Source organism: Aethalodelphis obliquidens, unplaced genomic scaffold (genome assembly GCF_003676395.1).
Source record: "Aethalodelphis obliquidens isolate GAN/ISIS:26980383/991018 unplaced genomic scaffold, ASM367639v1 scaffold29, whole genome shotgun sequence".
Classification (NCBI taxonomy): domain Eukaryota; kingdom Metazoa; phylum Chordata; class Mammalia; order Artiodactyla; family Delphinidae; genus Aethalodelphis; species Aethalodelphis obliquidens.
This window is the reverse complement of record NW_020837973.1, coordinates 1135421-1147274: the sequence shown is the minus strand read 5'-3', so window position 1 is coordinate 1147274 and position 11854 is coordinate 1135421. Positions and strand designations below refer to the sequence as shown.

The following is an 11854-nucleotide window of genomic DNA, read 5'->3' as shown; positions in this document are numbered from 1 at the left end:
GGAAATGATGAGGGTGGGGGAGGACACCAGGGCGAGGGGTTCCAAGCTGCCTGAGTGAGGGTCAGGGGTCAGGGAGGCCCAGACCTGGGCCCACCACGGGGCCTTCCCTCCCAGCCTCAGGCTGCAGTAGCACACAGGCTGTCCACGTGGACATGTGTTCCCAGGCCAGAGGCCCAGCCCAGTAGGGCTCTGGACAGGCCTGAAAAAGCTCCCCTGGCAGGTGGTCCGGTCCTGGGCAGGTCACAAGCTTGCTGGTCCCCAAGCAGTTTCTGTCACCTTGATACACTCACTTCCACCTGCCCAAGCCTCGTGCCCATACCGAGGCTCCCGCCCCGCCCAGGGCCTGCTGCCCTGAGAGCCTGACCAGGTGGGAATCAGTGTGGACCCAGCGGGAAAAGTGGGCTCCACTGGGGTGAAGGGGCACACGTAGGGAGGGCGAGGGAGGCAGGCCCGGGAGCCAGGATCGAGCCTACTCGGAGGGGTAGCTCGCAGGCCTTCAGCGGCCAGGCTCGCAGTTGGATCCCCAGCACCGGGAGACGGCGGCCAAGAGGGACTGAGGAGGGAGGAGGCGGAAGGAGGCGGGACTAGGGAGCGCTGTCTCCGGGCGCGGCTCCGGGCTCTGGAGGCCCCAGGCAGCGCAGCCTGGGCGCGGGGAGGGCCCCCGAGGGCTCCTGAGGAGCCCCAGGCCACCTCGAGCGTTTGGCCAAATCGAGGCTCCCCTGTTCCGGCTGGGGTGTCCTCTCGAGCCAGGCGTCCCCGCCCCCACCTCGCCTCCGCCCCCGGGCGCCCCTCATCCGGGCTCCCGCGCCCCGCGCCCCGCGCGCCGGCCGGGCGGAGGGGAAAGTTGGCGAGCGCGCGGCGTCCGCGGGGGAAAGCGTTAATGGGCGGCCGGGTGGGAGCCGCGCGCTCGCTCGCCCACGTCACGCCGGTGCGGGCTCGGCTGACGACCGCGGCGCCTGGGGACGCCGGCGCGCTCCGCTCGCTCGCCAGGTGCTCCGCCTGGAGATGTCTCCATTAGTTGTCGCCCGCTCCCCGCCGGAGCGCGCGCGCCGAGCGGCCGCGCAGAGCCCTCGCGGGCGGCCGTCAGCGGCCCGGCGCCACCGCAGGTAGGCGATGTCCCCGCGCCCGCGCCCGCCCCCGCCCCGGGGTTCCGAGACCCCTCCCCTCTGCGGGGGAGGCGGAGGCTCCGCGCGGCCGCCGAGGGGCGCGGGCGGCGGCGACGGCGGCGACTCCCCGGTGCGTCCCGGGCTGCGCGCTGGTCCCCGCGGCCCCGGCGCCCGAGCGGCGCGGGCGGGCGCGTCCCCGGCACAGGTAGGGAGTGGGCTCAGCCGCGCAAACTTTGCTAGGATTGCTGCTGCGCTGGGGGCGCAAAGTTTGCTGCCCGTTGGTGGGGTCTCTGGAGGCCGCCGCGTCGGCCGCAAGTGGCGGAAAACGGGGGGCGGGGGGCGGCGCGGGGCGCGGAGGCCGCGCCGAGCCGGGCGCCTGCGCTGGGACACCCGGCTGCCCTCCTTCCCGGCTCGGGCAGCGCCCTGCGTGCCAGCGGCGGGGCCGCGGTGGGAGAGCCGGAGGGAGCGGGCCGGAATGCGGGGCGTTTCGGGAGGAGGATTCACCCCGCGCGCCTGCAGCTCGCGCCTTGGCTTCGCGGGGGAGCCCAGAGGAGAGGCTGCGAAGGAGCGACCTGCCACCCTCGGGGTTCGCGAGTGCGGCGCACGGACACCTGGAACGCCCTGAGCCCCACACCCCGCACGGGTGTCCACGAGCAGTGGGCGGCCCGCGCGCCACCAGGGCTCGGCCCTGCGCCTTAGATAAGAAGGCCCCTGCCCGGGGCTGTGAGCTCCCGCCCCTGCCCTCTGGCTCGGGTCAACTTCTCTGGGCTGAAGAGAGCCCCTCTCCCCGCTCCCCGCGGCTCTCGATGCGGGGGACCGCGGTGGCCCCCGGGGCCGAATCGGCCAAACCGCGGAGGCTCAGCTGGTGTCAGGGGTGAAGCCCCGCCGGGAGCGGAGGAAGGTCTGGAAGCGACCTCTGTACCCAGAGGCTCTCCGTGGTTCCGACGGCCGACATCATCCCTGGGCAAAAGGGGGGACCTGCGGACCCCTAACATTTGGGGCTAATCGTCCTCAGACCCCCTCGCCCTGGGCTCCTCTCGAGCTCAGCAGACAGTGGGGGCACCCGACCAAATCCTAGCCGCCGCCCTGCCCGTGGGGAACCTCGTGGTTTCTGGCAGGTCGTGCCCACGGGTGTATTTAGAACCGGGGGTCCCTCGAGGGACGTGGGCTCAGTATAAGCCGCGTCTATGCAGGTACGTGTAGCTGATGGTGCCTGAGATTCTGACACTCCTGTCTGTCTGCTCTGGGAAGGAAACCCGGGGTTCCTCAGCTCAAGGCTGGGCCTTTTTGGAAAGAGCACGGGCTCGTTATTCCTGTATTACCTAGGGGGCAAAGATGGCCCAGAAAGTACCCGGGTTCCGGCAGACAGGTTGTCAGCGGGGTGTCAGGGGTGTGCCCGCAGCTGGAGACAGACGGGCTAACGTGGCCTCCGTGGGGCTGCGTGAGCGGCCCGCAAGGTCGCGCGATTCCTCCGGCAGCCCCAAGCTACCCCAAACGGGGGCGGGGCGGCCCCTCACGCAGCCTGGGCTGGGCCTGGGGCAGGAAGAGGAGGATCAAGGTGCAGGGCCCTGAGAAAGCGCCGCCGGTGAGCGGGATTTCAAGATCATGGAAAGAAGGTGGCCCGCGAGAAACGGGCGGGCGGGCGGGAACTGGGAGTGTCTATTTACGCACTAAGGCTGGAAAGGAAAACCGGAGAACGTAGCAGCGATGGTCACGGCAGCCCCTGAAACCTCTTCCCGAGAGGCCCCCACGGACCGGCTGTGCCCACCCGGCTCCGAGGGTGAGCACGTGTACTCAGGTGAATGGGGCGCGTTCAGGGGTACTGTTCCCCGCGAGCTGCGGCCCGAGTCTCCGGGGACGGAAACGGAAGGGAATGCAGGCCTGGGCGAGGCACGCGCGGCGAGCGGTAGCCCCGAGGCGCTGGCCGCTGGGACCTGGGCGGTGGCTTCCTCCCCGGCGCTGAGCGCTCACAATCGCCGGGGCCGGGGCCACGGCCACGGGAATGGAGTGAGGAAAGGATGCTGAATGCCGTCCTCCTGTGGAGGTTGCTGAGCCCTCAGCCACCCTGGGCTCCCGCGCCTTCCTGCCCCCGGCCTCATTGCCGGGGGAGAGTGAGTTGTTTGTAAACAAATAATGGAAAGTAGGAGGATGTTCCGTAAAAGCCTCAGCAGAAGCCAGAAAACTGGAAGGAGATGGGAGGAGGGAGAATGGGGGAGGGGAGGAGCAGAGGAGGAAGAGGGAGAGAGATTGAGAGATTCATTTCTGCCCAGAAGCCCCGGTGGCTAGTTTCTTATTATTTACAGGAAGGTGATATTAGCAATTCAGGTGAGAAAGAAATAAACACGGCCGCCACGAAATCAATACAGAACTCCCAAACAATTATTAATGTCATTTGACTCGTGTTCTTTATATATCTCTCCCGGCTACAGACGCTAAGCTGTCTGAATAATTTGCATGGAGCGTCTATTCATTATTTCCGATGATTTTCCTTGCGAGCAGCTCGGACGTGGCCGGCTGCGGTCCAACAGGATCGGAGAACTCGCACTTTCATCTGTAAATTAAAGCAATTACGCAGCAGATATTATATGATGTGCGCTGTGGTCTCTAGATACTCATCAATCACCTTCAACCGAGCTGTCAGAGCGGGCAGATTCCGTTTCTGGGAGGCAGGCTTGCAGCTGGGGAGAGGGCGAGAACGTCGTCATTAATTAGAGGGTGACCCCGGGGCGATTCACAGGTCTGAACCCAGGAATCTTTCCCAGCAAGTCAGCACAGCGCCGCCGTGCACGGCTCCCTCCCGGCGACCGCGGGAGGCCAGGCCGGGCGGGAGAAGCAGGGGCCAGCCCGGCCCCCGGAGGGTGGCGGCGCAAGAGGCGGGCCGGGGTTCCGGGTGGCCCGGGCGTACCCTTACCGCCTGTGCGCTGGCCGCCACTCTGGGCTCGGGCAAGGGCCCAGGGCCGGGACTGGCTGGGGAAGTGCAGGGGTGGGCGCTTGACCGCTCCCCAGACTGTTCCCTGTGCCCTGGGCAGGGAAGGGCGCCCCTCCCCCGTACCTAGGCCCGAAGGTCGCCGGGCGGAGCGAGCGCAGCAGGAGGGGCCCCGGAGCCGAGTCGGGAAAGCTGCTCGTCCGACCGCGCTGGGCTGTCTGGCAGTCCCGGGTTGAGCCGCGAGGGGCAGGGGGAGGCTTGAGGGAGGGCGGCCCGCGGGAGCGGGTGGGGGAGAAAAGGGAGGGCCCGTGCGCCGAGCTGGAACTTGCTGGGCGAGGAGGGGGTTGTTCCCCGGGAACACGGCGGCCGAGAGTGGCAAGCCCTCTTGGCCCACCGAGCCCTGGGGCGGCGGGCTCTGGGGAAGGCCCAGACCCACACACTGAGGGCATTCTGGCCTCCAGATGCAGACGCGCTGGTAGCCGCGCTGCTTCTGGAATTGCAGCCCGCTGTAGGGTTCGAACTGGTGGGAGGCTTTGCTGAGTCCCGGTTAAACAATAGTGGGGCCCGCGCCGCCCTCCTTCGCCGCGCGCCGGCCCGCGGAGCTGCCTTCCTTCCACCTGGAGGGGCGCGCGGAGAGCAGAGGCCCGGCCGGCCGGCTGGCCGGCTGCGCCAGCGCGCGGCTAATCTTAACTGTTGATTACATCTCTGGTGAAGACGCCCTCGTAGACCCCTCATATGTCTCATTTGTAATTGAGACTAATGATTACAGTGGGGTGGGAAAGGAGCAGCTGCTCATTAATTAATTTCTAATTAAAAGTGCCTCCCCTCCTCGGTGACTAAGGAGAAACACGGTTCGTCGGGGCGCTATTGACTCCGCGGATGAAATTCATTTGTTACAGCCGTGCGCCCTCCGCCCGGGGCTGCGCGGCCGAGCGACCCACGCGTCTGCCGCCCGGCTGGGCTGCGCGGAGTGGGGCTGACGTCAGAGCCTCCGCCGCTTAAAGCCGCGCGCCGCTGACTTGACGGATTCGCACGACTCATTTTTTTTTTCCTTTTTTGCAAAATATGTATTTGTGTCGCCGCTGCGAGGCCGGTCGGTCCCAGAGACCCCTGGAGGCTCCGGACTGTGAAGCTAAAAGGATCGCCGCGTCCGTCGCGGATCACTTTCCTACCCAGTTAGAAAAGTTTGCGGAGCGCGTGTCTGAATTAACCCGCTCTTCTGCTTTGCCCGCCCAGCGCCTAGAAGCCGGCGGCCCCGGAGCAGTGGCCGCGCCACGCCGTCCCCCTCGCGCAGGACCCCGCCGGCCCCGCCCGTCGACCCCGGGCCGCGCCCGCCATGTCCTACCCGCAGTTTGGGTACCCCTACTCCTCGGCACCCCAGGTAAGGGGGCCCCGCTAGGCCAGCAACTCGCTGTCGCCTCGCAGTGAGCAGGGTCTGTGACACGTACCCCTCGCGCCCGACCCGGGGGAGGGCAGAGGCGCTGAGGAAATCCGACCGGCAGGGCCCCATATCCCGTTTCGTTTGTCCTCCACCCCCTCCTGGGCTCTGAGGCTGCGCCCCCGGGGAGCCCAGCGACCCAGGATAGACGTGTACAAGAGGGCGTGAGCCCTGCGGCCTTGGAAACCAACACCCCCCACCCCGGGGAGGGTGTGAACATTCCGGGCCAGGTCGGGCTGGGCCCCATGTGGCTGGAGGAGGCCAGGAGCACAAGCTCGCCACGGGAAGGAACGCGCGGCCCGCTGTGGATGGCGGGAGCACCGAGGACACGGGGTGCGCGCTCCTGGGCTGCACGTGGGGCCGACTGAGGCCCAGGGCAGCAGCCTCGCGCCCGGGGGCCCCGCCCTTCCTCGCGGCTCCTCTCTCCACAGTTCCTGATGACCACCAACTCCCTGAGCACGTGCTGCGAATCCGGTGGCCGCACGCTGGCCGACTCCAGGCCGGCTGCCTCAGCCCAGGCGCCCGTCTACTGCCCGGTCTACGAGAGCCGGCTGCTGGCCACCGCGCGCCACGAGCTGAACTCAGCGGCGGCGCTTGGCGTCTATGGGGGCCCCTACGGCGGCTCGCAGGGCTACGGCAACTACGTTACCTACGGTTCTGAGGCGTCTGCCTTTTACTCGCTGGTAAGGGGAGCGGGTGTTTGTCAAAGCTAATCCCTGCCGCGCATGCCCCTACCCCTCGATCTGCCAGACTCACTTTCCCCGCACTCTGGAGGCAAGGGGGTTGGGAGAAGCACACCTTCGGCTTTGAGCCGCCTAGCTTGGTCCTGCGGAGCCCCATCATCCCCAGGGTGGGGGTGTCCTGGCAGGTGGGCCGTTGTATTTAATGTATTTATTGTTTTCTGCTTGCTGTTAAGTTGGGGTCAGATGTCTGGTTCTGTCGGAGCTCGCTCCAGCCTGCTGGGTCCCCCGGGTCCCCTGTCCCTCACTCCTCCCGGTCGCCCTCTTCCTCCCTCCCCCTCACTTCTCTCCTCCCCTCCTGTCACCACCCCCGTTCCCTCCTTCACCCTCCTCCTCTGCTGTCCCCCAGTCGCTCCCCCCTCATCTCTCCCCCTACCTCCTTGCCTCCCCTTCCCTCCCCCATCCTCCCCTTCCCTCCCCCACCCTCCCCTTCCCTCCCCCATCCCCCTTCCCTCCCCCATCCCCCCGTCCCTCCCCCCATCCTCCCCGTCCCTCCCCCATCCTCCCCTTCCCTCCCCCATCCTCCCCTTCCTTCCCTCATTCTCCCCCTTCCCTCCCCCATCCTCCCCCATCCCTCCCTTCCCTCCCCCCATCCTCCCCGTCCCTCCCCCTATCCTCCCCCCATCCCCCTTCTCCTGTCCCGTATTCCCCCAACACCCCCCAACTCTGCTCCTCCTCACTCCACGTCTTGGGGCTCCTTCGCTGCCTGGGCCCGAGGCAGTCTGGGAATGGGTGATGCAGATGGGGGTGGGGAGGATGGGGGGCGGCCCAGTGGTCTGTGAGAGTGAGGCAGGAGCCAGTGATCCTAGGGGAGGGGCTCGAGCTGGGTCGCATCCGGGAAGCTGCGACCCCAGGCTCACCGGCTCCTACAGAACAGCTTCGACTCCAAGGACGCACCGGGATCTGCGCATGCGGGCCTCGCTCCGGCAGCGGCCACAGCCTACTACCCCTACGAGCCGGCGTTGGGCCAGTACCCCTACGACAGGTGAGGGATCTCACCCCTCCTCACTGCCCCTCCCCCTACGGAGCACCAAGCCCCGCCCCTACCAGCGCCACGCCCCCACTGAAAGTTTGGGCGGCAGAAGGAGGGGCATTGCTCGGGTCACGCCCCGCTGGCCTTGGGTTAGGACCATCCCGGCCTCCTAGCAAGCTGCCGCCAGGGTATAAAGGCATCCCATCTCCCCTTCCCCGCCCCCACGCCGTCTGCAGTGTGGTTTCCGGGGCCCGATAAAGGAACTCAAAGAGACATAGGTGTACGTAGACAGACGGAGACCTGGCCGGGCCTCGCGCCCGCGCTCCTCCCCCACCCACAGAGACCTCTCTGGCTCCATCTAAGTTTAATCAAATATAAACATTAAAAGGCAGTGCCTGCCCGGGTAAAACCCAGGTCTTGCCACCATAAACACACCTCCACGACCGGGACTGCAGCCGCGTGGGCCTGGCGCTGGCCGCCTGCCCGCGGCGCAGGGGCCGCTGCCGGCGCCCCATTGCCCAGCCTGTCTCCAGGTACGGGACCATGGACAGCGGCACGCGGCGGAAGAACGCCACGCGCGAGACCACCAGCACCCTCAAGGCCTGGCTGCAGGAGCACCGCAAGAACCCCTACCCCACCAAGGGCGAGAAGATCATGCTGGCCATCATCACCAAGATGACCCTCACGCAGGTCTCCACCTGGTTCGCCAACGCGCGCCGGCGCCTCAAGAAGGAGAACAAGATGACGTGGCCGCCGAGGAACAAGTGCGCGGAGGAGAAGCGGCCCTACGCGGAGGGCGAGGAGGAAGAGGGGGGCGAGGAGGAAGCCAGGGCGCAGCCCCTCAAGAGCACCAAAGGTGCAGGTGCGTGGGGGGTGGGGGGTTGGCGATGCTGGTGTGTCGCCTCCCTGTGGCGTCTCGCTGGTTCCTTTCGGAACGGGGCAAACTCCTGGGCCTAGGCGGCAAATTCATGCCCTGGCCCCGGGTGTGTGAGGCCCTGTGCACGAGGGGTCCTGTGGCAGTGAGCTGGGAGCACGCTCAAAGACCAAAATCACGCTCGAAACACTAGCCCCTGCCGCCTTTGATATGAGGCTGAAATCAGCTAGGTCCGTGTAGGCGTTTGGGAGCCTCTGAGGAGGTGGGAGGTAGAATAAGGCGCAGGTGCTTTGCCTAGCTCCCGGGTGGGCCCGTAACCAGGTCCCTGGAGTGAGGAAGGGGGTTCCCTTAACCTGCCATCCCGTCTCCCTCCACTGGTCACTCTTTATCTCCTGGCAGAGCCCACAGACAAAGAGAAGGATCTGGAGCTCAGCGACTTGGAGGACTTCGACCCCCTGGAGGGGGAGCCCCCAGAGTGCGAGCTGAAGCGGCCCTTCCAACCCCTGGATGGAGGCCTGGATCGAGTCCCCGCCGTGCCAGACGGCCCCAGCGCCCCAGGGAAGGAGGCTCCAGGCGCCCTCCGGATGCCCCTGGCCGCCGGGGGTGGGGCCACTCTGGACCAGGACCTGGAGAGGGCCCGGAGCTGCCTCCGGAGCACGGCGGCTCGGCCGGAGCACCAGGCGGGCGCGGGCGCGGGGGTTGGCCCGCAGGCCTGCGAGCCCAAGCTGGGCTTTGCTCCAGCGGGGGCGTCGGCGGGCCTCGAGGCCAAGCCGCGCATCTGGTCCCTGGCACACACGGCCACCGCGGCCGCCGCCACCGCCCTCGGCCAGACTGAGTTTCCCTCGTGCATGCTCAAGCGCCGTGGCCCCGCTGGCCCTGCGGCCCCCTCCTCGGCGCCCGCCTCCTCCTCGCCTGCGACCCCGGCTCCCGCCGGTGCCCTGGACAGGCACCAGGACTCCCCGGTGACCAGTCTCAGAAACTGGGTGGACGGGGTCTTCCACGACCCCATCCTCAGACACAGCACTTTGAACCAGGCCTGGGCCAGCGCCAAGGGCGCCCTCCTGGACCCGGGGCCGCTGGGCCGCTCGCTGGCGGGGGGCGCCAACGTGCTGACGACGCCCCTGGCGCGCTCCTTCCCGCCCGCCGCGCCCCAAGACGCCCCCGCCTCCGGCGCCGCCAAGGAGCTGCTGGCCACGCCCAAGGCCGGCGGCAAGCCCTTCTGCGCCTAGCTGGCCGCCTGCCTGGGCGAGGAGGCAGCCGGCGCCCGGGCTGCAGGCTCCAACTCTTTTTCTACCGAGTTTCCAAAGTGAGGCAAGAGCTCGGCAAAGCTCAGGTCGCCAACCCACCCTGGAGGGAGGATCTGAACTCGGGCTCCCGGGGCCACGGACAAGCCCCCGGAGCGCCCGGACAGGAGTCCGCCCGGCCGTGCCAAACTCGGGGACCGAGCAGGATAGGGCTGCTGTCAGAGCAGCAGGGAAACACCCTGAAGCAAAAAGTTTACGTGCAAAAGTTTACACACAGAAGACGTTTCCGTTCCGAGGCCCGTCTGTGTACCTGTCTGCTTTGGGTTGAGGCTTTGCCGCCGTTCCTCGTGAAGACTCCTCAGCCTGCTGGCCTTCCGATTCCATCCTCCGCGCGTACTTTTCACCAACAACACTGCCACCGAGTCTACACTATTGCACACTCTTAACTCGATAAAATTATGTTTTTTTAATGTATGTTCACACCGATAATTGCCTGCTTCAGAGGCTAATATAACAAAACCAATAAAACCGAGTGATGGTGTTTGCATTGCAAAATGAACGCATTTGAAACCTAGGGATTTGGAAACTTGGAAGAGGAAAGCTGCCCATCCCCGGGGGCAGGAGTGGGGAGGGCTGCTGACGCAGAATCCTCACTGGAGTTGCTTGCAGAGCCCAAGACTTAAAGCCATTGTTTTAAAAAGATAGTCACAGTAAACTTACAGGATTCTGTTGAATTCCCGAATAGAAGGCGATGAGAGACCCCAAACTTTTCAACTCTCTCCCATTGCCAGACTCCAGAATTTTGAGAAAGTAAAAGTTTCTTTGGCTAGATACGAATAAGCTTTAAACTTCCAAGTTCCCTGGAACTGTGCCCTGGTGGGGAAGGGATGAGGGGCCGTCGCTGCCCTCAGCCTCTCCTGGGCGGGAGTGAGGTGCCCTCCTTGACGCTGCGGCCTCCTAACTCCGCCTCCGGGGGGGGAGGAGCGGGGACCTGCCGAGATGCTCGCAGCTTGTGAGTGCGGCTCAGGGAGAGGGAAGTGCTTAGCAGGACGAAGACCCCAGGTGGGGCTGCAAGGAAGGGCCTAGGGGTGGTGCGGGAGGACGTGAGCCTCCCCGGCCTCCCGTAGGGTCCTGCGGACCCCTGGCTTCGCCCAGAAACCCGGTTCCCCCACCACGGCAGAGCCCAGCTCGCTGGCAGCCAGAAGGTCTGATCTGGAGGAAAATCGCTGGCTTCCTCCCCACGGTGGATTCTGCGCAGTTCCCCGACCCCCCACAGGCTTCTGCCCCCGGCCCCCCAGCCCGCGCAAACGCCCCTCGAGGGCGGCAGGCGAGCGTGAACTGGACTCAGCGCTGTCCGCTAGCCTGCAAGCCCTCTGCTTAAGGCTGTACTGGGCCTCACAGAACCCGAGGTGCCCGGAGGAAGGACGGGCCGCCAGGCAGGAGCCTGCAAGGGTGGAGTGGCCCGAGGGTGCAGCGCAGCGAGAAGGAGATGGTGGCCTTTGGTCCGTACGCGGACAGACTGACAGCCGCAGAGACGCCAGCTGAAGACAGGAGTCGCCTGGCAGGCCGGCGGGCAGCCTTCGAGGGACATGGGAGGCCCGGGCTTTCTTTTGCGATGGGCTGGGTGGTACTGGACTGGGGCCCCGTGGATCCCGGTCCACTGGGAAAGGTCAGGGCGGCCGGAGCGCTGGAAAGCGGGCCCGATGGGCCGGGCGTTGGGGTGACTTTACCACCTGGGACAGGGGAACGGCGAGGGGCACCCTTGAGCGATGGGCCCCTGATGGCCGGACCTCGGCGGCCCCGACTCTGAGTGGTGGGACCTCGAACCCCAGTCCTCGAGCGGAGAGAGCGGGCGCGGACCCTGCGCCCCGCCGGCCGCGCGGTAATTGGATTGTATCCGCCCGCGCGCTGTCACAGTATTGACTTTCGCTCTCTTGGATGATATTATCGGGATTCGGAAGCTCGCCGCTGATGTGTCTGTCAAAAGGCTGCGGCGGGAGGCCCCGGCCTGGCGAGCAAGCATCACCAAGATAATTTGAAGTGAAATTTTCATTTTGACAGTAAACCCCTCAATTTCTAAAGGCTCCGCGCTCCGAGAGCTCGCTGGCAGGGGGAGGCTTTGAAGAAAGCCCACGTCTTAGACTGAAAAGGGCAAAAGAACTCGAATTAGTTGTAATAGATAAAAGGGCAAAAATAAAGAGTCAAGGGTACTTGACAGTAATAGCGAAAGTGGAGTCTCGGGGGAGACGCTGCGGCCGAGGCTGGGACGCCAGGAATTTTAATGTGCGGAGGACTGCCGCCTTGCGCCCCCCAGCCCTAGACAAAGCCAGGCATTTTGAGCAAAACAAGGCTTGGACGCAGGCGGCTTGGCTAGGCGGGAAAGGGGCTGCGGGGCCAGAAAGCCCAGGAACCCCGGGCTGCGGGCCCCGGGTGGCAGGGCGCGCGGCTGGGCGCGAGCTGCAGGCCAGGCTGCGTCTGACTCCGGATCCTTCCAGAGCGGGCCCTTCCCGGATTCGGCCCCCCATACCCCCTTCCCCGGGCCAGACGGCTCCT

The 11854-nt window shown here is 66.1% G+C and overlaps 1 protein-coding gene and 1 long non-coding RNA gene across 7 annotated transcripts; one reads left to right on the top strand and one right to left on the bottom strand.

Annotated features, from left to right (window-relative positions):
- The first annotated feature begins 435 nt into the window (after positions 1-435).
- IRX4 (iroquois homeobox 4) lies at positions 436-9856 on the top strand. 6 transcript variants are annotated; one of them, XM_027125463.1, is made up of 6 exons: positions 436-1106; positions 5269-5413; positions 5902-6153; positions 7083-7195; positions 7717-8045; positions 8457-9856. In XM_027125463.1, exons 2-6 carry the CDS (start codon positions 5369-5371, stop codon positions 9284-9286), a joined length of 1569 nt encoding a protein of 522 aa, XP_026981264.1. In that variant the 5' UTR covers positions 436-1106; positions 5269-5368; the 3' UTR covers positions 9287-9856. The 6 variants fall into 6 exon arrangements, with proteins under 6 accessions (XP_026981264.1, XP_026981266.1, XP_026981265.1 ...); XM_027125465.1 differs by lacking the exon at positions 436-1106 and adding an exon at positions 1295-1311; XM_027125464.1 differs by lacking the exon at positions 436-1106 and adding an exon at positions 1339-2886.
- On the bottom strand, positions 3484-4308 carry LOC113630251 (uncharacterized). The gene is made up of 2 exons (XR_003436867.1): positions 4159-4308; positions 3484-3784 (listed from the first exon to the last, which is right to left on the bottom strand). It is a non-coding gene; the product is annotated as an uncharacterized LOC113630251 (long non-coding RNA).
- Positions 9857-11854: the final 1998 nt, after the last annotated feature.

Bases quoted from the DNA above. Each gene is read 5' to 3' on its own strand.
- IRX4 (XM_027125463.1), top strand. From the start codon at position 5,369: ATGTCCTACCCGCAGTTTGGGTACCCCTACTCCTCGGCACCCCAG. The intron at 6,154-7,082 runs GTAAGGGGAGCG...CGGCTCCTACAG, and splicing joins CGTCTGCCTTTTACTCGCTG to AACAGCTTCGACTCCAAGGA. The intron at 7,196-7,716 runs GTGAGGGATCTC...GCCTGTCTCCAG, and splicing joins GGCCAGTACCCCTACGACAG to GTACGGGACCATGGACAGCG.